At 33.8% G+C, this 27656-nt stretch overlaps 1 protein-coding gene across 8 annotated transcripts in view; it reads right to left on the bottom strand.

Annotated features, from left to right (window-relative positions):
* Window positions 1-27656, bottom strand: part of LOC101890348 (transient receptor potential cation channel trpm) — a 279771-nt gene that overhangs the window by 15399 nt on the left and 236716 nt on the right. For 3 of the 8 annotated variants that reach the window (XM_059126496.1, XM_011297763.3, XM_059126476.1), the window contains 14 exons: window positions 27251-27437; window positions 26975-27164; window positions 26510-26721; window positions 26286-26438; window positions 25832-25906; window positions 18343-18399; window positions 15836-15874; window positions 10585-10731; window positions 7744-7901; window positions 7486-7676; window positions 7280-7425; window positions 2673-2772; window positions 592-713; window positions 383-506 (listed from right to left, as the gene is read on the bottom strand). In XM_059126496.1, the coding sequence (XP_058982479.1) occupies window positions 383-506; window positions 592-713; window positions 2673-2772; window positions 7280-7425; window positions 7486-7676; window positions 7744-7901; window positions 10585-10731; window positions 15836-15874; window positions 18343-18399; window positions 25832-25906; window positions 26286-26438; window positions 26510-26721; window positions 26975-27164; window positions 27251-27437 (1901 nt within the window). The remainder of the gene's footprint in view (window positions 1-382; window positions 507-591; window positions 714-2672; window positions 2773-7279; window positions 7426-7485; window positions 7677-7743; window positions 7902-10584; window positions 10732-15835; window positions 15875-18342; window positions 18400-25831; window positions 25907-26285; window positions 26439-26509; window positions 26722-26974; window positions 27165-27250; window positions 27438-27656) is intronic. The other 5 variants (XM_011297757.3, XM_059126483.1, XM_011297758.3 and 2 more) reach the window with 5 other exon arrangements.

Genomic DNA, 27656 nt, shown 5'->3' with positions numbered 1-27656 from the left:
TTTTCCAAAAATCGTCTCATCATCATCACCACCACCATTGGTTAGTAAATTTATGTTAATATGATGGCCGATGGATTAATTATTGCCAGATATGCAGCAATCATGACCATCACACGTACAGTGACATACATATGTTCGTGTGTGTGAGTGATGAAATGCAATATCGAACGAATCGTCGCGGAAATGAAGTTAACGAGCGCAACATATCATGGCGGTAAGATATTACAGACGAAGGCGACAACAACAATACAACAAGTGCAACAAAATGCAGACACATAAAAAGTAAAAGTGAAAAAAGGAAACATTATTGGTTAAATTTGTTTAGGAGCTGGTAATTAAAACTCACAGGGAATAAAACTTAATTTTCTCATCCCTCTCTCACCTTTGGCTTTGCGTATACAATACTTGAGCAGCGAGTAGAAATGGCAGAAGGCAATAAAGGGTGGCGGTAGGACGGGTTTCTGTTGGTATTCCATGACGACGGTGAAGCGTTGAAACATCCAAACCTGAGGAACGGCAGTCGGAATTAAAATAAATTCAGATTTCATTAGTTCTCCAATGTGGACACTGTGCGCTGTTATTGACACTTACCTGATGCGAAACTGAATTGACTTCGTTGAAAATATTGTTGAAAACGGCAATCAGGAGATTGATCAATAGAATATTTGCTATCAACAAATACATTGACATTGTGATGGGTGTTACCCAGTGACCTATGAGAGGAAAAAATGAGGGATTTGTTTTTATCAATATTCCGATAGATAAAATACCAATGCATTGACAATGTATGGCAAATGAAAATTCAAAGTATTCAAAACACTATTCTTCAGCCACAGGATGTTCTAATAATTCGAATTTGTTCAGAAGGATATTAGAAAAAACATTTTCTAATTCTACATATTACATAAACGCTTTAAACTTGTTTAAGAAAAATCCACAATTCCTGCCAATGTCCCGATTCGTAATGACTATTTTGTTGTGACAAGATCAAGGCTTGATTGATTTGTACAGGAAGAAGTGGTCCGTAATTGCCCATATTAGAACTTATACTTAATTTGAAAATAACACTATGCAACACATTTTTGAATTTTTCGGATTAAGATTTCTTCAAATTTGTTATATAAGGTCAAAATATTCCACAATATCATCTCTCATTACATTTAAGTAAACATCAATACTAGACCTCCGAAAAACTCGCTCGAATTTGAAATTGAGTAGTTTCTACTCTTGTCCAGCACTCTTTTAGTTTTTGTCTAATATACCAAAAACTCAAATGAAATTATAATTTTTCTGTGTGTTAAAAAATATTTTTTTCCAATTTATTTAACGAGGGCTGCTTTTAGATATGCTATGCTTAATACAAGTACAATATAGGATTTCGCTCAGGTTCGATCTTCTGTGTTCCAATCAAATCACTCACTCTACAAAGAAGAATCAAAACGAATTTACTCATCCGAGACTATCGTCCCAATTCAACGTTAGTTCGTTATCGAATCACTCATGTGAGTGAATTAATTTTTCTCTCGTTTGAGCAATCAATCATACTCGTTGCAGCTCTCTGGTATGGATGTGAACCGACTTTGCCCATTTTTTAATCTATTGATTCTTAAAGGAATCCTGAGTTCTCTAAAAACTTTCAAAGCTCTATATTCAATGTTTCCGAAAGTAGTTCAAAACTTTGGGGTCCCTTCGTCAATGGTTAAGGCTATATAAAAGCACTGACAAATTTGGTCTTGGAAACTCACTGCTCTTTTGGTGTTTCATCTACCAACCTGTGGTTTAAAGTTTTCTATAGCCCAGATTGGCTATTGCACAGAATTTGTAGAAAAGTTGTATAAAATTCGGAAAAGGTTCTAAATTTGTCGAAAATAAAAAATTACGATATTTTTATGGTACATATTGAATATACACATTTCTTTTGCTTAGAGACATATTGAAGAATATTTTTGCAGGAGAATTTCGGCTAAGCTCGTAGAAGTACGAGTTCAACCCTTGAATGTGTTTTTAATTTTTGTAATTTCTTGGTATTTGTGTAAGATTTAGAGTTTTGATGTATTCTCTGACCTGATAAAAATTTTCAGAATATTGTAATTTGTTACTATCCTGTTTAAAGGCAGCTCAGATGACTCGCTTGAGGCCTAAAACCGATAGAATCCGCGTATTGTTATGAGTAATAGCGCTGAAGACACTCTGTACCTAATACGTCAGGATTTTAAGAAATATTGATAAGAAAAATGTGGAAGATGTTGGAACTCTCCCCTCTACTAAGATTATTTTTTTTGGATGTAAATTTTTAAAATGCCTATACAACTCTGATTCCGTAATTAACTGTGGCTTTCCTGTGTTTATAAAAAAAATTGAATTTAGTCGCTCAGTGTAAAATTATGATATACCAAGTTTGAATCAAGTGGGACATATTCTTTGATCAAAGAGACATGGAGGAATAATGGAATATCAAATAATTTATGGAATGGAATGTCAATAATAACTAGTATGAACATATGTCTAAAACATTTCCAAGGTTTGCTTTAATTAATTCTTTTCTTTCTACTTTTTTAACTTCAAATATCAAATACAAAAAGAAATACCCTCGATGTTTGGTTTGCACTTCTCGCACTCTTTTAAACTCCTATGCGTTGCAGTTTAATTAGAATAGTGTTAATATAACGAACCTGTGACACAAGCGGTTTGTCCTGGATTTTCTCCGCATGGTGGATCAATGTCATCCGCAAACACTTCACCATACAACATGAAGTATGGCTGATAGGTGACCTGGAAAAACAATGAAAATATTGTCAATTAAATTAATTAATATATGACACATGCACTTGTTGTACACACCGACACACACACATACACACACCGACATTTATAGGCATACAACATTGAGTATAGGAGTTTGTATGACAAGCAACTAAATTATGTTTTTTTGTTCTTTGGTATTGTTATTAAAGCCATTGTACAATCCTTTTTTTTTGGTATCTTTGACAGATGGTCTTGACAGCAATATTTGTATGCATTTCTGTAGGAAGAAGAAGAGCTAAAAGCAGACAGTCTACATATGTATGTATGTATTTTTGGTTGAAAAAAGAAAATAAAAACGAACTTCAATATTCGAGAGTCACAAAAATATTTGCTTTCGGTTTTGAAACGCATCTAGTATACGATTTCTTCGCTATGGCGTGCATTTGATTTTCTTCCTAGCCATGGTTTATTCGTTGTTGTTGTTGATGTTGTTATTATTATTATTATTATGGAATAATACAAAGTAGAGTACATACACATTCATTTTACATAAATACATGTATTTATATATACAAAGAAATATATTCTTACGAATATATATACAGTCGAACGCGTCTATGGTAAGCTTAATTCATTGCGATTTAAGGCCAAAATAAGGGGACTATTAGAAATCATTGCCCTAGTATCGTGTTCGATTGTATATTCATATCTTCATACTTAGATTACGAATAGAGGATTAGTCATGCATTAGATTATCTTTTGTTTCTTTGGGGAAAAGTCTAAATTAGACACTTAAACTAAATGGGATTAAATAAGTATTTAGTTGTCCTTTGAATAGGCAGAAGAGAAGAGAAAGAGAAAAAGAAAGAGACGAATAAAAATCAAGGAGTAACTAAAGTGGCGGTGGCTGGTTAGGGAGGGCACAGCTACAATGAGATAACGTTCCAGAAGCTTCAAAAGGAAGAAACTCAAGAAAAACAATGTTATTTCTTCAGCTTTTGTTTTTTAGGAATAGATTATAAGGTAAGACAACTAGTTGCCGCTTAGGACCGAAATTAAGATGAATACAAAATAGAAAAAGAAAGTGGAAACTGAAGAGGGATAGAGGAGTATCACGATGCTAGCACAACACCAAATATTTGGCCAATCTATTGGCGTTCATTCCAAGGCAAAAAAAGAGAGGAAACTGTAAAGAGGAGACTTCTTTACATTCGATAATTGTTGGCCGGTGAGGTTGTTCAAGAGTTCAGATCTCTGCAAGATCTGACCCGATGTTGTGGCATGGTGAGTTGTTGATGTCGAATTGGCGTGCAAGTTTGTTGTAGTGGTTGATGTTGCGCCGTAATGACCGCGGTGGTAGGATGACGAGTGTCCACTTCCAGTTGGATCTCGAGCGTTGTGTGCGCGACTACCATGACCGATGGCGCCTAAAAATCCTGGTGCCACAATGGAGCCTGCTATTACCTACGTTCGTATATGTACAAGCGTCCGTATGTGTGCGTGTGTGTGAATTTTATTCGATAGTCCATCAAATATCACATTTAAATGTACATCCAACGAAAAAGAGAAACACACAAAATATATATTTTTTTAAATACACCACAAAGAAATTGTTTGTTTTTATTTTTTAATGATTTGTTGTGAATGAAATGAAGTCACGTCGATTAGATACCATGAGATAGGAAAAAGAGAGATATAAAAGATAAAAACAAGTGTTATTAATTAGTTTAAATGCAAATGCAATATAATTTCTAATCACGACGTCAATGCATCCAAATAAAAAAATCTAAAAATAAATGTGTATGTACTCCATTAACTGAATATCATTTTATCACAACTGTAGTTGAAAATTGCCATGTCGAACGTAATAAATAGAATATTGTCCCATGATTTAAATCATTTCCCCCCATTAAAACAGACCGATATGTTGTCGCATGAAAATCTTAAGGGTTTAACTTCCACGAAAGTATGTATTGGGTGTATTTTTAGAGCAGGATTATTCGAAATTCGGTGTGAAGAGACATTTCTTTTAATTACTTTATTTTTTATATATATGTATGTGAGCTTTATAAAAAATGTCCAGTGGTTCCACATACATGGGAAGCCGTGAAAAAATATTTCAATAATCGAAATAATTTTTTGGTGAAGCTTTTTAATGAGCCATAATGAAGCCTATTTTGTCCGATCAAATTATGTATATAATTTGCTTGTATGTAGTTCAGAGCATAATAATCTGAATACATTGTATTGAAATGCTAAAACAAATACAGGGTGAGATGAAAAAACTTCAATCAACTTCAGACTGCTCGTCCGACAACTGTTAAAATTATTCCAGTGACAGCTCATTATATTATTTACAAGCGTACAAAAGCGTTTTGGTGAGAATTTTCCAGAAAAAAAAAAACTAATTCGTGATGGAATTCAAGCGTGGTAGTATGATTTTTTTATATTTGGCTGGAAAACCACAAGTGGCTATCGTTGAGCACTCTAGCATTTAAATGTGAATAAATCTTTTGTGTTTTGTACCATCGCTCGTTACTGTGATACTAGTAGCGTAGCCTGACGTCAAGGAAATGGACGGAAGAAAGCAGCAAATCAGCAGAAATGGTTCGAAAAGTGAAGAAGAGACTTGATCGAAACCCGCGTCGTAGTGGCCGAAAAATAGCTCGTGTTGTAAACAATCAAAATGATCTCGTTTGCTTGCCAAAGAAGTCAGCTGAAAATGTGCACGATCGGTTGGCCACCAGAAATCAAGCATCGGCCATGGTGATGGTGTGGGCCGCCATAACAGCCGATGGTGGCTCTCCGCTCGTATTAATCGACCGTGGCATCAGAATAAATTCGAATATAATCGCGAAAATATTGTGGAGGGTGTATTAAAGCCTTGGGCACGCAAACATTTTTGTCGCAGACCTTCCAGAAGGACTCAGCATCATGCCCACCAAAATCTCCGGATATCAATACGTTGGAATATTGCGCCTGGAGTATTTTGGAAAGCATGGTTGGCACTAAAAAATACCAAAGTGTCGATCACCTCAAGCAAGCGCTTCGCCGGAATGGGTCAAAATACCGCAGAGCAACATTCGATCACCGTGTGACGGTTTCATTGGCCGTTTAAAGGCAATAATTCGTGCCAAAGGTGACCAATTCGAAAAAATCTAAACTTTTCCTAAAATTTTATGCTATTTCCGACATAAAAATTATGGCGTTTGACTTTGTTGCAGTTTTTTATCTCACCCTGTACATGAAATATTCCTGTGGTATTAAATTTGGTACTAATGCATAGTGGCCCAATATGTATTGGAGCGTGATATAATTTTTTTTTTATAATCGATCTGATTTTTATTGTGACGCTTCATAATGAGTAAAGAGTAATGTAACGAGTATGATCGATATCGATTTCTTAAATGATTTTTGTTAATGCAGTCGTTTGACTTGAACTGCAAGAAAAGATCATATTCGCATCTGATCGAATCGAACAATAAGTTTGAATAACTGTACTTGTAATTAAATATGAGCGTTTGAAAGCGTTAAGTTGATCACACACCTGAGTTGAAGAGAGCAATCACAACTGTGCAACAGAAAGAATTGCAAGTGGAAACTCACACGGCCTGGCAACCGAAAATTTGAAGTTTTTGTGGAACATATTGGCCTATATTGTAGAATCCATAAAAATGCTTAAATATTTTTGGGTTATTGAATACCATAAATGTGTTCCTTTTTTAAACTAATGTTTTCCTTTTTTAGATAAAAACAACTGAAGTCTAATTTTCCAAAAACCCAAATAAAATTAAAATTGTTTGTTTATTGAATACCATTTGTACCGATTTGCTTAGTTGGAACTTCTGTTAGTTATGAAATGCTAAGTAAAAGAACAAGATAATATTTCACTCAGATTCTTATGTGTATTAATCAAATCACTCACTCTAAAAAAAAAATCAAATCGATCATACCGAGCCGATTGTTCCAATATGAACAATTCAATTGTGAGCTGTTTGATTGCGAAAAGAGAGCTTCGATAGATTCGTGTTTGCTCACCACTTTTTCCTTTCGTATCAGCAACTCGAATCGACATGTTACATCTGAGCGGCTGGTTGAGTTTGATTGGATTCTTAGTAAGTGTTTTCAATCATTAAATTTATGAATCGATGAAACAATAACTTTCACAAAAGCGTGTTCTTAAGTTGTAATAGAAGGAGAAACTGTGTATTTGACTCGTAAGAAGACATGTCCATGCATTTATGTCTGATTAATGAAAATGTTGTATAAAATTATAAAAAATAAAATAATTTGTTCAATTTCATTCTTATTTTTTTACACTACATTCTTGCTCACTGCAGAATATACATATGTCTTGTACGTATGTTATTTGGCGTGTGTATTTATGTTATTTACCAAATCTTATCAAATCAGAATGATGATCAGGTAACACATTCATGTCCAAAAAATATATACATACACACACGCACACACACTCCCACACACCTCCTAAAGGATTGTTCAGAGGGTCTTAGAAATTTCATTGAAATCTTACCTCTCGGAATAGACGCCATGTTGGTTCCATGTTTGGAAAGAGTATGGCCTGTCTGCTAACGCCGAAACTCATCAAAACCACAGCCAATAAGACAACAAAATAAATCATGTTCTTGACCATCTTGCCCATCATTGTAACGAGAGGACCTACAGCATGGAAAATCAATTAAAATGTGAACAAAGAAAATAGATTAACCCATTGCGTACCCAAGTATTTGTTAACACCCAAGATGTTTAGTATTCGCAAATACCAGTAGATGCTGTCGACGCAGTAGATAACTCGCCCAATGTCCATTGTGTTCGGTCGAAATCGCAGCGAAAGGCCAATAAAGAAAAGTATTATAGCAGCTCCATCACACGGATTCCACATATTCCAAGCCCATACGGAAAATTTATGTCTGCAAGAAAATTTCAAAAGAGATAAATTATGATTCGCCCAAGGAAATGTAAAGCAAAGAGACTTACGTAATGGCAACTGGTTCGGAGGAGACAATTTCACGGATTTTTTCAAAACCTAAGGTAGTAATATAAGCTATGGAATATATTTCTTGCCATCGGGGCATTGGTTCCATTTTCACCAGAACCGTAAATGTGAACATTCCCAGGAAAAACATGTAAGCGATCTGTTAAAAAGATATGAAAGATGTTAGAATTCTTATTACATGAGAATTAATAATGACAGTATTTGGACCAAACAAGAAAACATTTTCATCATTATGTTGAGAGGGCCTATTTTAGCCCTATAGTTTCTAGCACATTAAATTTTTGATCTTAGACTCATCTTTAAATTTGCCTATTGTCCCATTGTCTATCTGTCTGTCCGACCATTAAAAACTTTATTAAAAATTCCAGGCAGCAATTATGATCACATAAAAGTTTTTTTCCAAGGTCGAGGTATTTAAGATATGAAATGGACAAAAAAACTGATTTTGCAATCGCTGTACAGGTCACAACTATGAACCAGATGATTTTACAAAAAATAGAGAGTTTTGGGCAAGGCAGACGTCTAAAATCTAGAATTTGATTGGATAATATTATCCGAAATTCGGGTGAAAAATGTCAATGTCAAATGTCAACACTTTCACTACACAGCGAAAAATGTTTTTCACGAAAGGAGTAAACATTTGGCAGACACTTGGCAACATCATACATTAAGTCTTACCAGCTATCCAAAAATAATGACAAAAAGTATTTTTATAAGTACAATTCGTTTTTCAACTATGAAAAAATCGCAAAAAACACTTTTGTCTACTGTTGATGGAAAATGTAGTTTGTTTAAATTACCTGGCAATGGGATATTTGACGGCAAGAATTTTGCTGTGAATGATGATTGACGTCTGAGTTGTAAAATGAAATCATCTATTATTAATTCTAACAAACAAAATAACCGACACATACGAACTTTGATACACAGCGGCACAGAAAAAACTTGTTTAATATAATTTTTTTTTGTTTCAGTATTTTGCAAAAAATACTTGGACAATTTATAATTTAATGTGCACCTTTTCAGTCACCAATAAATTGTCTAGTTGCAAATGTTTGACAAGAAGGGGCAATAAGGAATCTTCCAGGTTTCGGCAGACTTCGAACTTTCCACATGTTTGACAATATACAGGTGAGTATCCAGAAACATCAATCAGGAGACGTTCAACACAGCTCTCAAGAGCTTCGCTGCAACGAATGTTGCATACCATAAGAATGTTTCCATATAAATTCAGCAAAAATAGACTCCGAAACATAACCTGAAGTAACTTGACTATGCAATTTATTTTCAGCAAAAATCACAAGAGAATCCTAATTTTATTCGAAACTTAGTTAAGAGCGATAAAACCAATTTCCAATTAAATGAATTCGTTAATAAGCAAAACTGTACGACATGGGCTACGGAAAGCCTGAGAGTACTTCATCAACGACAATTACACCCAGTTAAGTGTACCGTTTGGAGCGGTGTCTTTTCAGAAAGGCTCTTATTTATTGAAAATGAACGAGGTGATCGATGTCGGGTCATGTTGGAAATTTTTGTAAGGCCTGTCGTGGAAAACTTTCAAAACAGTGCACGCAGACAAGCCACAATGACACTTATACGCAACATCTTTGGTGAAGAAATAATTTCGCGTAGATTCAATTTTAATCGGCCTTCGCGTTCAAAGCTCCAGACTTTTTCCTTTGGGGTTATTAATAGGGAATGTTTATCTTAATATGCCTTGAGGAATTAAAACCAATATTCGAGACGAAATTGGCAGAGTGTCTGAACTAGCTTAATGCTATCAAGAGACCGTCCACCGTGAAGGTCCTAACAGTAAGATCGCTATAAAATCCAAAACTGTTAACTGATTTGGAATGCATAAACTCGCTTAACAACTATTCTCAACAGGGCTCAGTACGCATTATATGGGTACCAGGTCATGTGGGAGTTAGAGGTAACAATAAAGCAAACTCTCTCGCCAAAACATACAGGGAATTAGCAATAATAAACTTATAGTAGTAAGCTAGAGTTAAGGAAATCGGAAAAATGCCCACATATCCTTATGAAACAATGAAGGCGTAGGGAAAAACACAAAAACCCTTTGGGCGGCTCTTACTTCTCACTAGGTAAGAAAGAGATTAGGGGCAAGAGGCATTCTTAGGCGGTACCTGGGCCAACAAACACATCTGTATAAAATTGGATGTGCAGATAACAGCATATTCGGGACATACGGGGAAGATGACGAAACATTGCAGGATTTCCTCTGCCAATGCCCAACGGTTGCAAATATTCGATCGCAATATTTAGGGGACGACTCCATACCAGAACTTAATCAAATCATGGTTAATTAAAAAACAGTTAAGAAAATTTTGTTAAGGCAACTGAATTCCAAATATAATAGACTTTAAACTGCGCACAACAAACCTAAACTGGCTTAAGTGCATGTCCACCAGGACATGTGGCGATTGAATCGCCCCTCTTTAATCTAACCCTAACCCTTCGAGACAAAATTAAAAATATAACACCGGAAGTTTTACAAAAGGTCATGGCAAATGTGTAGGAAAGAGCACATTTGATGATGGAAAAATGGTCACCACTTGCGGGATATCATTTTTAATAACTAATCTTAAAATATTCCATATAAATGTACTGCATTAAAAAAAAAGATAGACAAATATGTCTTAAATAAAAGTTTACCACCTCGATCTTTCTGGACTACCCTGTATTTACAAAGTGTTCCAACTGATCTTCACAATATATTCGGGGACTTCTGTTAGTCAAAAGGGTTTTAGGACCTTACTCTCAGTGAAAATCGATGTAAAATTTTATAAACTACTTACCGAGTCAGCCCAGAATTTCGTTATGGGTGCTGTGTAGAACTCGTAGACCTTCTTCTTTAATCGTAGTGGCTGATGCTGCTTAATTTCGTAGTCGGTGTTGTGAATAAAATCACGAAATTGCGATGGATCGGAGTCTGTCAGAGATACCTGTTTGTTTTAATTGTTTCCGAAGAAAATAACAAAAATAAAAAAATTAAAGTGTTAATAAAAATTAGAAATTAAAAAAAATCACTGAGCTCAAGCAGTGGCAAATAGATATGTATATTGACGAATATAATACACTGAAGCAAATATTATTTACAAATTTTATTTAACTATTCGGGCGGACCAATGGAAATTAAATGACCCAATAACCACATAGAATGCTTCGATTGTAAAAAAAGAACACATTTGACATTCAAATACATTCATAGATGTATGATGAATATTTCGTTCAATATAAACTTTAAATTTTAGAGAGATTACATTGTTGCATTATATGGCATGCTAAATAAACTAAAGTTCGATTGAAAAAAAATACAAACTGTAGAAAATCTACTCTTGCGATTAAATATTCAAAAAATTACATATTTTAATAATGAAGTTGAAATTTCAAGACACATGGATAATACTTGAAGAATTCAATAATACTTGAAGAATTCAATTGGAATGAAATGGTTATAGTAGATGGCTAAAACATAAGTGATTTGGTTTTAATAATTTATCATATGAAAGCGTTTCGTCTGTTTAAAAAAATATTTGATTTTTTTTTTTAATTTTTACGTCCTTTTATACTTTATTTATGTAATAAAGTTGACGTTTAATATGTGGAATTTGAATTCAATAAAAAGGCTGAATCATTAATCAGTAAAATTATCCTCGATATATTCAAGAAGTCTAAAAGGTTATACATAATTTAAAAGTTCTATGTACATGTGTGTGAAAGAGATGTCAGATCTGAAATCAGTTAAATGTATGACTGACGAGAGGGATAAAAGCAGGAAGGACCAAGACAAGGACATCCGTCCGGAAGGCTGCAGTCTAACATTGTACCGAAATCCCCTGCAAAGTAGCAGAAATATTAACGTACGGCGTGGGTGTCAATCAGGGGGAAGGGCAAGGCAGAAGTGAATTTTTACTCTTTTATATGACAGCTATTTTGAAATCGACTTAAAATACTGGAGTTGTTTTAGGTGTTAATGCACACCTACTGAATATTCTGCTGCCAACCCTGCATCGATAAGTGTATTGGGTAAGAGTCATGCTTAAGTGTTCCATATGCCATCTCTATCACATTGAGACATAGATGATACGTTTTTTCTCGATAAGATGTTTCTGAATTATTGGTCAGTTTAGCGATACTGCGTAATTTTGCATGGAGTTAGAGTTTAAGGCTAGGCACTTAGGCACTAAACCGCGGCTATTTTTAATCCTAACGAAATCACAAATACAAGAAAATGTCACTTCTGACCGTTACATTGATGCTCATATCCAAGAGATTTCATATATAGCAAATTATATATAATCTCATATATCAAAGAAGGTGCTGTTAGTTAGACCGCTTATAAGTCAAGAACCGCTGGACTGATTTTCACAATTCTCATCAATTCTGAATGGTCTCTTGCCAGAAAAAGAAAATCGCGTAAAAATATGCCATTAAAAATGTGAATATTTTTTGTTACATTTTTTAAATAGTTGCCATACTTTTAACAGCATGCGATTTTTATACCCTACACCACATAGTGGTAGGGGTATTATGTCTTTGTGCGTTTGTTTGTAACATGGAGAAGGAAGCGAGATAGACCCACAGTTACTTTTGAGGATCTCCATAGAATCACTTTCTGAGTTGATTTATGCATGTCTGTCCGTCCGTCCGTCTGTTCATGTATTCGTGTGAACAAAATGCAGGTCGCATTTATTATATATATTGTATGATATAGCTCCCATATATATTGTTCATCCGATTTGTTATTTTTGTCCTCCGCAGCCGTAATATGCACTCTGTAACAACAATATTTGGGAAAATATATCAAATGCAGCTCAGAAATACCTTTGCTAAATTTTATCGGGATCGGTTCAGATTTGGATATAGCTCCCATATATAACTTCGTCCGATTTGCCTTTTATTGTACACCAAACGTCCCCCAAATGGTATGGAATTTGGCACATGCCACCGAATTGAGTCTAGAAGCTAGTATGTCAAATTTGGTGAAGATCGGTTCAGATATAGCTATAGCTCCCATATATATTTTTCATACGATTTGTTGTATTTGTTACCCACAGCCGTAATATGCACTCCGTAACAACGATATTCAAGGAAATATATAACAAATATAGCTCAGAAATATCTTTGCCAAATGTTATCGAGATCGGTTCAGATTTGGATATAGCTCCCACATATATCTTTATCTGATTTCAAATTAATTTTGCACCAAATGGGCAATACAAGTCCGAATTTAAAAGATACAAATGCTTCGGCATATTTAGTCCTTTGATAGCGTGTATGATTAAATTCTCGCAAAAAAATCTTTTAATTGTTATGTGGAGCTCTACTAAATTAGCAAAGTGGTATAGGGTATCATAAAGTCGGCCCGCCCGACTTTAGGACTTTCTTTACTGGTTTAAATTTGACTTACAATTTTGAATTGTACACTTTCTGAAGTTTTTCTACACCCCCCAACACTATGTGTTAAAGGTATTATATACAGGTCGTAATTATCGTTCGACCCTCACGAAATTTTGCAACATAATAAAAGCCTACTGTTATGGAGATGTAAATTTATGGGTTCTAATTAACTAAAAAAATAAAATAAAATTTTCCTGATTTTGCAGGCTATCAACATGAGGAGAGAGTTAGGGACAGGGAAAAGGTCGAGCATTTTGGATGACCATTGGATTATATTTAGCACGAGTTTGTAAATTTATTTCGAATACATAACAACACGTCGGAGTGCGTCAATAAGGGTAACATCTGAGCAGGGCTTTATGACATTATTTCAAAATCGAAATCTACGCGATGATAAGTTGCCTGACATTTTTACCAATAAAGCCGGATGCCAGACTAAACGCAGACAAAGAAATATTACGGGAAATGTGATTGCCGAGAAGGACTGCCTTAATCCACCACCAGATAGGTAAGGGCGTGGAAATATTAATTAAAAAATAATAAATATTTTCGCGTTTTTTGGCAACATTGGTGCAAATATTTGCTTGATATGTAAGGAGAAAAGAATTTTCTTTTCACCGGCGACGTATAGTGAAATCTAATCAAGAATATTTTGGTTTTTGGCGTTATCCTTCTGAAACGATTGTTTGTTGGAGAATATTGCATAAACTCATTTGCAGTAGAGCTTTAACTCTAAAATGTATTTTAATATTTATGAATTCTTTAGTTAAGATTTAGATTTTTGATGTATAGTAGAACTATATGATTAATAATTTAGTAGAATATTTTGACTTTCTACGATCCTGTTTATAGGTAGTTTTTAGCTATATTTTGAAAAAAATACCAAAAGTACTAGTTTGAGAGTTAACATTTCTGACCAAAATAATCATGGTATTATTAACAATAATATTTCAAGAAATGTGAAATAATTAAATTACTTTGCTAAGAAAACTTTCAAAACGCCCGAACATGTGTCATCTATTTTTAGTTCTTCTTTCACTAACTCCGATTTCCCCCGTAATTATTTGTTGGGTTATACAGAGATATTAGGAAATAACGGAAGATCAATATTGTTGGTGGCCTAAAATCACTCTCTTGTCGCTCTCTACTTCTTGGAACCCACGTCATGGGCAAATATTTAAAATGTTTTAAGAGATTGTCAAGATTTGCCACATCACGCATTTCTTAGCTATTATCTGCACTTATCTCTCAAAATAATATATAACCTTAAAACCGTATTCCCGTTTTTTACAGTAAAAAGTCAAAACGAAGAAACTGCAAAACTGAAAAAAACCATATCGAGTATTATGTCTTTGTGCATTTTTTGTTACAGGAAAAAAGAATGAGATAGACCCATAGTTCCTTTTGATGATCTGCATAGAATCACATTCTGAGTCGATTTATGCATGTTCATCTGTCCATGTATTTTTATAAACAAAGTAAAAGTCTATTAAAAGTCCCTATTGGAATTGGAGATAATCGGTCAAAATTTAGATATAACTTCCATATATATCTTCGTCCGATTTGCCGTTTATTGTGCCCCAAATGACTAAATTGAGCCTAGAAAAAAAGTATGTAAAAATTGGTGCTAGCTATAGCTCCAATATATATTGTTCATCCGATTTGTAATACTTGTTCTCCACAGCCGTAATATATATTCGTAGAAATATATTAAATAGATCTCAGAATTGGATATATCTCCAAAAAAGTTATTTTTTAGGGAGATTTGAGAGAATTTAAAGTATATTTACATATAAAACATATAATATAATTAAGTGACAAATTTTGTCGGGAAAAAATTGTGGCATCATTTCGAACGTTTTAGTTTTTATGGACAACGATGTATTTTTAAAACGTTTACCAGTCTTTCCGGCGAAGTAGTTCTCTCACGAGCGAGTTTAACGATGAATGCACAAATATTACTTTGTTCTCTTCAAGGATTATTTTTTTGAAATATCAGTATAAATTCCGTTTCGAAAGTTCTGATTTCGTCACGATGTTCTTTTACCACCTCGTAATGCATCATTAGTTCTTCATAATTGTATCTCAAAGTTATAGCATCGTTTTGCTCTTGTAAATATAATTATATCCAAGCAGAATAAAACTTTTCTGTGAATCGTATATCTACATTTTTCTCTTATTGCTAAAAATAGGCATTTCCTTCGATATTTTAAATGGCGGTCTCGAAAAAAATAATTTATGTATGGTAAGATGAAAACTAGAATTGATAGCATATTTATGAGGTTATGACAGCAACAACAATTAAAGTACGACATAAGCAGTTCTACGCGTAGCGTAATTCCTAAAGTTTTTTTTTCATTTTTATATAAATTTTATTTTATCAAGCTGTAAGAAATTTCAATAAAATATTAAAGATTTACGAATATTATTTCGCTTACGAATATTTTCAATTAACAAAACAGATGTCAAAATAATTTACAGATAGATACGAATCTAGCGCTAATGAAATGAATTAAACTAATGAAGAAGTGTTTAAATTGTTTTAAGCCGTGCCAAAAGTTTTGTGCAAACAAGAGAGCAGTTTCTAAATCTAAAAGCGTTGACAAAATCTGAAGAGAGAAATAGAAAAGAGTTACATAAACTAACTTTGGAGGGGGGTTCTTCCGCTCCGGCAGTGAGATTAACCTGAAATTAATCAGTTGGGTGATATGAATTCAAATCTAAGTAGGCGTACAGAAAATTCGAAGATATTAATATAAGTAATTGTATTTATAAAAAAAGTTAAATAGATATTAATTCATTCATTATTTGAATACTTTTGATTTATGTGGCAAAATATAGGTTTGTTGCTGTAGTAGTTATTATTTTTCTGTATGTATTAGGTAGCTGTGAATGTGTTAGTAGCTAAAAAATTACTAGATTTCTATGGCTAGAATTTCATTGCTTTACATTTTTAGGTTATGCAGCTAACAATATTTTTGTATATATTTTTATTGAATTTAGATATGTCGATTATTGTTTTCGCCCAAGGAGTCTTACTTTTTTGTCCACAAATAGTTTTTGAGAAATTATATTATTTTTTTAAAGAATTTGTTCTATGCTGAAAAAAAAACTGAAATTTCTTTATCACTCTTACAACTTCAACGTTGGAAAAAATATATAGATTTTATATACTTAAGGACAATTAGTCGAAAATAGGATTTTCGATTCACGAATTTCAATGGCAAACGTCGAGAAGCAAGAAACCAATTCTAGATTAAGGACACGGGGTCACATTGAATCTTAAGGGCGAGTTGACATTATATCAGTAATTCTTCAACAATCGGGGCCAATTATTAAATAGAAAATATCCAGATGCCGTGATGGAATTCAAGCGTGATAATGTTATTTCGTTATATTTGGCTGGAAAAGCACAAGTGACTATCGTTAGAGCACTCCAGTATTTAAATGTGAATAAATCTTTTGTGTCTTGTACCATCGCTCGTTACTGTGATACTGGTAGCGTAGCCCGACGTCAAGGAAGTGGACGGAAGAAAACAGCAACATCAGCAGAAATGGATCGAAAAGAAGCGACTTGATCGAAACCCGCGTCGCTGTGGCCGAAAAATGGCTGGTGAGCTGGACATATCGCAATATTCCATTCGGCAAATATTAAGAAATGAGCTCGAGGTAAAGCATTGAAATTCCAAAAAGTGAAAGAACTTACACCGCAACAGACAGAAAATATACTCAAAAGAGCTAAAGATATGCTTCGCTTGGCCGAAAGTGGTGAACTGCCGAGTTTGGTTTTCTCCGATGAGAAAACATTCGTTGTCCAGCAGTTTGTAAACAAACAAAATGATCGTGTTTACTTGCCAAAGAGGTCAGATGGACTCTAGCGCCGGCCAAAACCAGAACTCAAGCGCCGGCTATGGTGATGGTGTGTGCCGCCATAACAGCCGATTGTCGGTCTCCGCTCGTTTTAATCGACCGTGGCATCAGAATAAATGCTGAATATTATCGCGAAAATATTCTGGAGGGTGTATTAAAGCCTTGGGCACGCAAACATTCCAACAGAACTCAGCACCATCGCACTCAGCACGTTCCAACCAAGAATGGTTACAAAATGAGGTTCTTGGCTTCATTCCCAAAAATCTCGGGATACCAATCCGTTAGACAATTGTGTCTGGAGTATTTTGGAAAGCAAGGTTGGCACTAAAAAATACCAAAGTGTCGATCACCTCAAGCAAGTGCTTCGCCGGGAATGAACGAAAATACCGCAAAGCAACATTCGGGTAGCTTGTGACTGTTTCATTGGCCGTTTGAAGGCCATAATTCGTGCCAAAGGTGACCAATTCGAACAAATCTAAACTTATTCTAAAATTTTATGCTATTTTCGACATTTTTTGATTTCATTCAATAAAATTTAAAAAAAAGATATGTAAAAATTATGGTGTTTGACTTTCTTTATATTTTTTTTTTTAGTTTTTTTTATCTTACCCTGTAATTCGGTAACTAGTCTTTGTTGATGTAAATTTAGCAAGATTTCAAACTGATGTTTAATTTTGTGTCCATGAACTACCCAACTAAATAATTTAATACTCCTTAGTAATATTTTCCATAACGAACTATGCTTATTTCAGCCCACAGCACTCATTGCTCTTTTGAATTGATTTTAATATTTCATCCTTTTTCAATCAAATATTGTTGGCTGTATATTCTTGTACCAAGGACGACTACTTCAAAACTTATGTAAATATACTCAATTGTGAAAACCTTCCTAACTACGGGTTTCTACGATTGGTGTAGTACTGGGTATATTTTACGGTATTAAATAAGAAGCCAAGTTTAATTACTAATACGATAGTGGAAAGATTGAAAGAAGAGTATTTTCAGTGTGTTCAAAAGAAGTGCTTATTTTGGTGTATAAGAGATAAAAAGAAAAGATTCGGCCAGAGGTCAAAACAATTATTAATGAAAAGAGATTGAAATCAAATGAAAATAGAATTGCCAATACCAGGAAAAAATGTTGGTGTTTAGTTATCTTTCTATATATGTAAATAATGTATGTATGTATGTGGCTGGAGTTGTTGTTTTTTCGTTTTGTTTTCTTCATATTCCAAAAATTGTGATAAAATGAAAGATGTAGTGAAATAAAAATGCATTTTACTCACTTTTCCGTTTTCATGAACTTTGGTGTCACGCAATGAATATGTGTCCGCCAAAAGTGCCTGCAAAGGTTTCAATGCGGAGTTTCACGGTATCAATCAAGATTTTTTAGATTTCATTTATTAAGCAAACAATTAATCAGTTAATCAATCAATCTTCATTCACATTTCTATTAACTAATGCAACAAATCAATCCAATAAATCTACTTGCACACGAAATATTTGTTATAGACAGACAAAAGGGGATTTTTTGCAGACCATTTTCAGATTTTTTGTCAGTTTATGTCAGTTACAATTTTTGAGCGTCTTCGAGTGAAAGAAAAATAATTTTGATTTTAAGCAAATGCGAAACAACATTCGACTGACACAACTATAGAGTTCAACGACACAAACAAAGGCTGGAACAAAAAATACATTTTTTGAAATTAAATAAATGTAAAAATAAAAAATACGGGGGTAAAATACAATGTACACTTCATTAATATACTCAAAGAATGTCATAGTTTACAAAACTCTGTGATTCTGTCATCATTTATTTCAGTAATGATAAAATCCAAAAAAAAAAATTGAGTCTTATTTCAGTTAATACACCAGTTGATTAGCTAAGCAATATTTACTTAATTTTGTTTTTGCAAAAAATTTGGAACACACTTTAAATATTCACAATCAGATCGAAATTGGTTTACAGATGCGCCTTGGCAAATACCAAGTAATTTGGAATGTTAAATAAAAGACAATTCATAAAAAAGACCAGTTACGTATTTGTGAAATGGCCTAGGTACTATTTCAATATCTCTAGACCGGGAAATTTTATGCATTATCTATAGCTGTTCCGTGTGACGTTAAATTTGGATTCTAGGTGTATTCTTTTTGGATCCTGATAAAAATGTCATAATATTATATTAATATTCATTAATGTTTCCTAAATTGGACCAAAAACAAAAACATATATGCATTTGCATATATCAACTTAACGTGAAATAATATAAAGTAATATTAACATAAAGTTTTTACATTTTTTTTTAAAGAGGCGGTACACATTAATCGTAGTTCCTTCGTGCCGAGTTTTGATACCCATAGAAATGAAAACACTAAAAAATATGTCCGAAGTAATCGTTCCGAATTATATTAACAAGATAGTTTTTCGATTCCTAACAATCATACATGTGTGTGATGGAAACCATTTCGACTACTAATCCTTTTACTGAACCAATGATTCAATTTTGAAAAAAAAAAAATGTTTTAAAAGAAACTAGACAATTTCCCAACCACGCTACACAAAAAGAATAGTAAATCATTGCGGGCTTGATGTAAGGGTAATTTGAGTATTTGAATATTTGCTGTCCCCCATGTAAGTGAATTGTTAGCTGGGAAAGAAAATTCGATCTAGCTTTTGTTATTCTAATTACGGTTTTCTTTTCCAATAGGATATTCAACACATTTTTTTTTTTTCAACCAAAATCTATAGTAGAGACGTTAAGATAATTGTAGACGGTAGACCATAATGCGATCGATTAAAGTTCGTAAACCATTCAATCGCCAATACTTATACACGACCCTAACACCTGCGAGCTGAAAGCCACTTCAACAATTTTCCGGTTAACTATCCATCGAACGGGAACTGAACACTCGACGTTTATTCGTCGAAATTCCTGATCATCTTCATATCGTCAATATCGTAGCTCCCGATTAACCACAACCTGTTGCAACTCGACAAACACCCATAAGGTATCAATTTACTTTTAATCGTCTGCAACCCGAACATTATTCCCATTACATACTTCGTCTACATCCTAATTTTTTAATATCATGATATCCGACTACCAGCACATCGTCAGCAAACCGATGTCCCTACATCATAGTTTCCGATTAACGTCAACAAACTGAATATGGAATCATTAATTACAACATCCATTTATCTCTGATGTCAATTCGCTTTAGTGGATCCTTATGAAGATCTTGGCTGCGATTGAGTTTTCCTCAGCCAGCGAGAAACCCATGTTACAATTTACAAAGAAATTAAGGTTGATTTATTAAAAGCTATAGGAAAGTCGTTAAAAAAAATAAATAAATAAAAAACAAATTAAAAGGTATCAGTCGGTTTTGCCAACATATGGTATATCATCATCCTGAAACTGAAATTTATTACAATATATTTTCATATGTGTTGTGATTATTCACAATGATGGCCAATTATGAGGCACGTACCCATATTTATATTACATCTATTGATTTTGAGTTACACGAAGATTGAAGCAAATATCTGATTTTTTCGCATGTTGTGATGCTCATAATTATTCAAAATGTTGTTCCCTTGTGGTATCAAATATCAGAAGGAATGCGCCAATAAGTTCCATATTTACATATTCAGATCTTGTGCTGATAAAAATATTGGGATGTGCCAAGTGGTCCGATATACACCATCTTCATACCAGACCTAGAGTTGGTGGAATTATTGAGTTGTACCTTTTAAGACAACCGGGCTATTATCATTTCACATTTTATAAGGTTATGATTATTCAAATTTATGACCCTCCGTGAGAGAGTTACCAGGAGGAATGGACAGATATTTCCCAGTTTGAACAAAATCTGGTGATTATTTCCATTTTTATGAGATTAATTATTTTCTTTCAAAAATTTGAACTTTTTGGTTGGGAGGTACCAGAAATAGTTGCCCGATATTGCCCATCTCCGAACTCGATCTGAATTTGATAATAATAAAACAGAGATACGTGAGCATCAGCCAGACAGATAGGCGGACGGACATCGCTAGATCGACTCGAAATGTCCTGAAAAGGTTTGAGTCTAAAGAGACCTGGGGTCTCAAACAGTTATTTCGATGAAGCACGTTTTGACCGCAGCAAATGATATATACTCCCTGTAGGCATACGGCTGAGAATACTAACATCACATTAATTCTGAAAAATGAAGAAACTTTTTATTTTTCTTTATAGTACTGTCCATATAATTTAATGATGGGAAGATTATTTTATGCAAATGTTGCCTCCGAATGCGTCACAAATGGTCCAACAGTTTAATAAAATTGTGAGCTTTTCAAAAATATCGACGAATAAATGCTTTAATGCTCTTTTCCAGAGTGTCAATTGAAGCGATCTTGTCTGCGTAGACATGAACCTTATAAGTCAAGCGATCTATAAATGCTCAACGAACTCTCGTGCTGTGTGTCTGTCTTTTTTAACCAAATCTCATGCAAGTCAATGTTTTGAGTTTTGGACAAAAAAGGAGTCAACATTCACAATTTCGTTTTATCGTTAAAAAAGTACGGTCGAATGATGCCACCACACCATAACTCCCATCAAACTGTGAATTTTCCTGGATGCATTGGTAGCTTTTGCATTGCTTCTAGCTGATCATCACTCCAAAATCGACAATTTTTTTTACACACCCATTGAGCGAAAGATGAGCTTCGTCACAAAATGGAAGAATCGCCCTTTGTCACCCTTTGTGTCTTTCTCATCAGAAATTAGTAAAATATACCAAATTCTGATTCCTTTCTGTACTGATTCATGTACAGTACACAAAACCTGGAAACATAACAATAGGATTTAGAGCACAATTTCAAGCATATAGATCAATCCTTTCAAATGTTAGAGTAGTTAACAGACGAACTTATGCAAATCATCTGCTTAAAGTCGTGAATACTTTATAGAGTATTAAAGGATTCTTTTGATCAATAACTACCGACCAGCTTAATGTACCCTCTGTTACAAAAACCCACAAAGAATAGGAAACAGGAAATAAAAAGTTTTGCAAAATCTGATAAAAAATGAAAACGAAAATTGTGAGTTCCTTTCCTGAAATCTTCAACTTTTGCATATTATTGTTAAATTCTAAAAATATATAAATATTTCAGTACTATATAACTTGTCTTTAATAGTTACATTCAATTCTTTTCCATTCCCATATGGAAGGAAAATAGAAGAAATATTGATTTGTATTTGTGTTTGAATAACTTCCAATAAGATTTCAATATTATTATTAAACATAAAATAAGATTTTATTAAAATTCAATTTTATATCATAAAATTATTTCTAAAAACATATGACCATATTCCAAAATGACTTGAATAAACTGAGCAATGGATATGTTGACAATGAAAGCCGTCTAATACACACACAAAAAATAATTAATTTATTTAATTATGTCAAATTTAATTTAAACTGAACTTACATTGTTGGAATTTGCTAAACTATAATTTGGGGATGGTGATGCCAAATCAAGTTGTAGCAATTTGTACTTTAGTTAGAATGGAATGAAAAGGAGAGGAGAGGGGAACAAATATACAAATCATTTCAGCAGTATAAACATGTATATATTTTCATTTCAAAATTACGATTTTCAATGTGTAGGAAAAAAGTATCAAATGAGAGCGTCAATCGTGACAGTGTATATCTATATAAGATGATTATCTTTTCCTGAATTTATTGCACATATTCTCTTTTAATAAGTCAAACCAAGTCCTCTCTTAAAGGTTAAATCAATTTTATTTTTATTTAAAAATAACATTTTTGTGTGTCCTTTAAAAATAGATTCTATGCAAGGGTTTATTTATGTCATTAAAAACGAAAAATATTTACATTGACACATCACAAAACCTGTGACATGGGTATAAATTTTTACATTGACTCATCTGTTTATTTTCCCTATCTGATGTACCTCAGCCGGATATGGAATTTTACTATCAGCTTAATTGTAAAGCCAAATATCCATATTAGCACTAATATTAGCAACGCTATGCGCCATCAAAAACAAATTTATATATGGAAAGGAAACCCTAAAATTCAATTTGGATACTGTTTTACTAATGGAAATAAAACGAATAGAATTGGAAAAAAAGAAAAAATAACTTATCTGATAATAATAGGCACGGACACATAATCAGGACTACAAACGGGATGTGTTAGCTAATTAGTAAACTTTTACGTACACAAATAGACAAAATTATATAATTTGATTTGGGTTAAAATCACATATTCACTCACACACAGTTACGCACATTCAGTTGTTATTCTATTCATAATACAAATGTGATAGACAATAGGCTACAAATTAGCAACAAAATGTGATTGCCTAGCTGACAAATTCGTATCAAAATAGAGCAAGTCAACGATTTTGTCCTGTTGAAAAGGAGATAAGATCCATAAATGGTTATTTGTTTATTTATTATGCTTATGGATCTGTATTAGCCTTTTGTAATATATATTTTAAAATAGTTGAATGTCTAATCATATTCGCTTTAATTTTCCTTAAGGTTGCAATCAGCACCATAAACTAGAATCTAGACGAATAGCCTTTACATACTAACTTCGTTTTTATTATGTCAGTTAATTTACGATTGTGGAAACATCACTCAAAAATATTTTGGAAATGTGGAGCATTGAAGAATTGCTCACTCGCTCACTTTTTACACGGAGTTGAATTTTCGCTAATCGTCAAATCCAGATAAAAATGATTTTATTACATTATATTAGCGCGGAAGTCGCGTGATCCTTAACGACGACTAGATGTCACGACCGCTATCCGCAAAATCCACAAGATTATTGAAACGTCGCAAGTTCGAAAATGATTAAGTATTAAGACCCAGCGAATCACAGGTCTTCGCGAGTCCTTTCAGTCCCCTTTTATACGGACAATTGTGATGATCATATCTGAGATACTGGCGGACCAGTAGTGGGATTCTCTAATCGTTTTTGCCGTTGCCAACGAAAATCTGTAACTCTCAAACGCAAAATTTGCATACAAAAAGTGCATTAAAATTTAACAACAACTAGTCTATCGGTAGGTCTTAGCGACTACTTTGTTATGGTCGCTAATTTGCCGAAAATTTTCGTTAATTAATTTATTTTTCCAATTTTTGCCGTTAACTCGACGATTCTTTTCAGAGTTAAGTCAACATGATTTTGGAGTGGATTGTAGAACATACTCCTATCGTGTCGTTTAGCAGTTCATTTGCTGCTAATAGCTTCTCTGTGAACAACAACTCACTAGTGGGTTTGTCGATCCCAGGCGATATTAAGAACATCCTCAACATAACTCTGATAAGGGAGGAAGTCTAGTTTTGCCTTTTTTTACAATTCACTTCACTTCACCATGGCAGTACGCCTTGAAAGTAGGCTATGATTGATTCTTTTCTAAAGAGAGACTATGATCAGGGCCTATTTCCCTTCTAACGCCGTTCGCAAAGCTATTCGATTCCTTTATTTTGGCAAGGTTTATAAGAAGAAAGCAGGATTTTACGGGATTGTTAGTTCTGCTCACTCGCATTTTAGTAGCTTTGTTGAAAAAGGCTTCGACAGGAGATGTGGACATAAGCCTTCTTTATTAATTGTATGTAAATTCCAGCCTTTTAACTTTGACAGTGAAGCCTCTAGAATTATCACTAGTTTTCTCAGGCGCCGCTCCTTCAGAATAAATGTAGGTGAGCGACTCTCTAATCTCAGAGTTCCCTCCTCGGTCCGATTTTATATAATTATTTTCGTGTGAAAATATTATCCACTTGCTGGGCCTCCGTCCCGACTGGAGCATCCTGGTGTACAACACCGAATAGCTAACTTAATTCAATATTAAGACATTGCATGTATTACATTTAAAAAAAAAATCTTTTTCGGGCATAGTTCGTAGTTGCAGCCTTAACTGTAGATAACTGTAGTTTTTTTTTTTTTTGCCACAGAACGGATTTGGCACTTTTAATTAATAAAATCGTGTTTATTTATAGAATATTAACACTTAAGAGTAGACGACATTGGAAATTCTGGTAGAAAGGAACCTGTTCCTAGTCTCTGCATTAAAACTCAATGCCACTTTTTCTCAATTTGGTGATTTTTTTGGGAACTTTTTCTTAGAAATTATTGACATTGTGTTAATAATAAAACTATATATTGTTCATATTCGTTGAATAAAAAAATATGAAGGATATAAAATCAAGGATTTTTCTTATATGAAGAATAGGATATGGGTTAAGGATTTGACTTCGGAATTGGAGTCGTTCATCCTAATAGATGACGAGATCTTCTCTTCTTCTAATAGAAGATGAGATCTTCTCATAACAAATCATTAATATGTTATAATTTGAGACAGCATTGACAGCTGTTTTACTGGAGAATATTGAAGAAAATTCAAACTGGATATTCAAACAAATGAATTTAATGATGAAAACATTGACTTTAACATTGCTGTATATTCACCTTGAAAACGTGGAACAAAATCAAGTCAAACAACATTAAACGAATAAAAAAAAAATAGAATCACAACAAAAAACCATTGAATTGTTAAAAAGTGGTTAGTAAACGGAAACATATACAGGGGAAAGAAGGGGGTGTGTGTTTGTCGACCGATGTCACATATACATTGTGTGTATGTACTATGTATGCATGTGGTGGGAATGGGAGTGGGGATACTCGGACACATATTTATTTATATGGTTATGCACGAATTTCGAATATCACGAATATTACAAAGTATTGATTTACTACCTTTTCAGCATTATTGTTATTACTGCCCATCCTATATTTCAAAGAAATTGACCTTTTCGCTTTTGTGAGAGGATTCTAGAAAATAAGTATTAGGACAATAATAATAGAAGTAGTAGTGGTAGTAGTAATAGTAGTAGTAGTGGTAGGTTATAATAGAAATAGTGGAACAAAGGGATTGTCTGGAAATCAAAGAAGTATTACAGTATCTGCAATATCAACAAAATGTACACAAACAAAATTACGATAACTCCCGTTGTTAATTACATATGTACATGTAAAAATACTAACCAAAAATTCAAATATCTATCAAAATAAAATTTGAAAAAAATAAACACTCAACCAATATATAAAAAAACAACACAAAATCCCTCCAATGTCATTTGCAAGTACGAAATTAAGAATTAAAATGAAATCTTCTCCTTCTCACTTATCATTGGACAAAAGGTCAACTTACCTCAGCATCCGGATGGGAACGATCCGAATCATCATTGTCCAGATTTTGATTTTCCAAATGTTCCTCTTCGGTTTGAGGCATTTGTTGTAGTTCTTCTTTTGATTTGAAATCCAAGTGTTTGATATAAAATGGCAGAGCTAAACCTAATATAACCTGAAAATAAATAAAAGGACACTCTGTTATAAGCTTGCCTTTAAATTAATGAATATGTTATGGTTGGGTACCTTAAAATTAGTGTTTTTTCGTGTCCGCAGTCCACCCATCCATAAATCAGCCAATATAACTTGACTGCAGGGATGGGCCAGGAGTGCTCTGTGATTAGCTGCTACCGCAAGTGATAGACAACTTTGGTTGGACCAAGAATGCAATTCACACGTCAATAGACGTTGAGCCTTTTCGGCATCTGTTCGATAGCTGAAATCGAGCAACTTAATACCTAGAATACAGAGAAAAGAAACAATTTTGAGATAATAAAAATAAATTATATCGAAATATATCTATGGTGATTAACACATCTTGAAATTGAAAATAACTTTATATGCCGAATAATAGCAGAAATATTTTAGCGGAGAATGAGACTCGTGGAAAATATTATCTAAATGCTACTCTTAGGTCCGTTATTATTTCTTGAAATGGTTACTTGAAATGACTTGCATAATTCAATTGCATCCCAATTTACCAATACTCACCTTTACTTTCAAATTCTTTGGCATACGAACGCAATTCCTCATAGATTTCCGTATCCAAATCATCTTCGGCAGCTTCATGTGCCATTGCTTTATACAATTTACAGGCCACCAATGACTTGGCCAGTGCCTCCTCGCCATGTGTCCACATTAGCAGTGCCATTTGTTGGCGTTTTGTTAGCACAGCCCATATCTAGAGGTAAGCAATTAAAAAAAGTGAAAACATGATCAAACGTGACTAAGGACGTCTTTTTGGCGCTGAATTTGTCATGGACCTACCAGCAGCTCATTAAACGGAAATTCGAAGAGGGCCATCTCCGATGTGAAGGGCAATAGACCCGTGACCAGACTTAATGAATTGGCGCCAGCATATCGTTGGTATGTCGATGATTTTCGGTGAGCATTGGCATAGCTGTTCATAACTTTGGCATAAATAGGACGAAATTTTCGGCGTGTATAATATGATCTGAAATTTAGACCACAAATTATTTCAATTTGATTTGGATAACATTCAATTAAATACAAAGTTGGATTCGACACTTGCGATTTAATCCCAATAAAAAGGGCGAAAAACATTGGCATTGTTTTCTCTAACGGTAAACTATCAACTTTCACTAACCCTGATGCTAAAGTTATCTTCTAAAATATACTGCCACACATTTTCCATCTCATGTTTTGATGGATG

The sequence above is a fragment of the Musca domestica genome, unplaced genomic scaffold, assembly GCF_030504385.1.
Source record: "Musca domestica strain aabys unplaced genomic scaffold, Musca_domestica.polishedcontigs.V.1.1 10, whole genome shotgun sequence".
NCBI classification, from domain to species: Eukaryota; Metazoa; Arthropoda; class Insecta; order Diptera; family Muscidae; genus Musca; species Musca domestica.
Note: the sequence above shows the minus strand (reverse complement) of the source record. Positions and strands in the feature narration are given on the sequence as shown.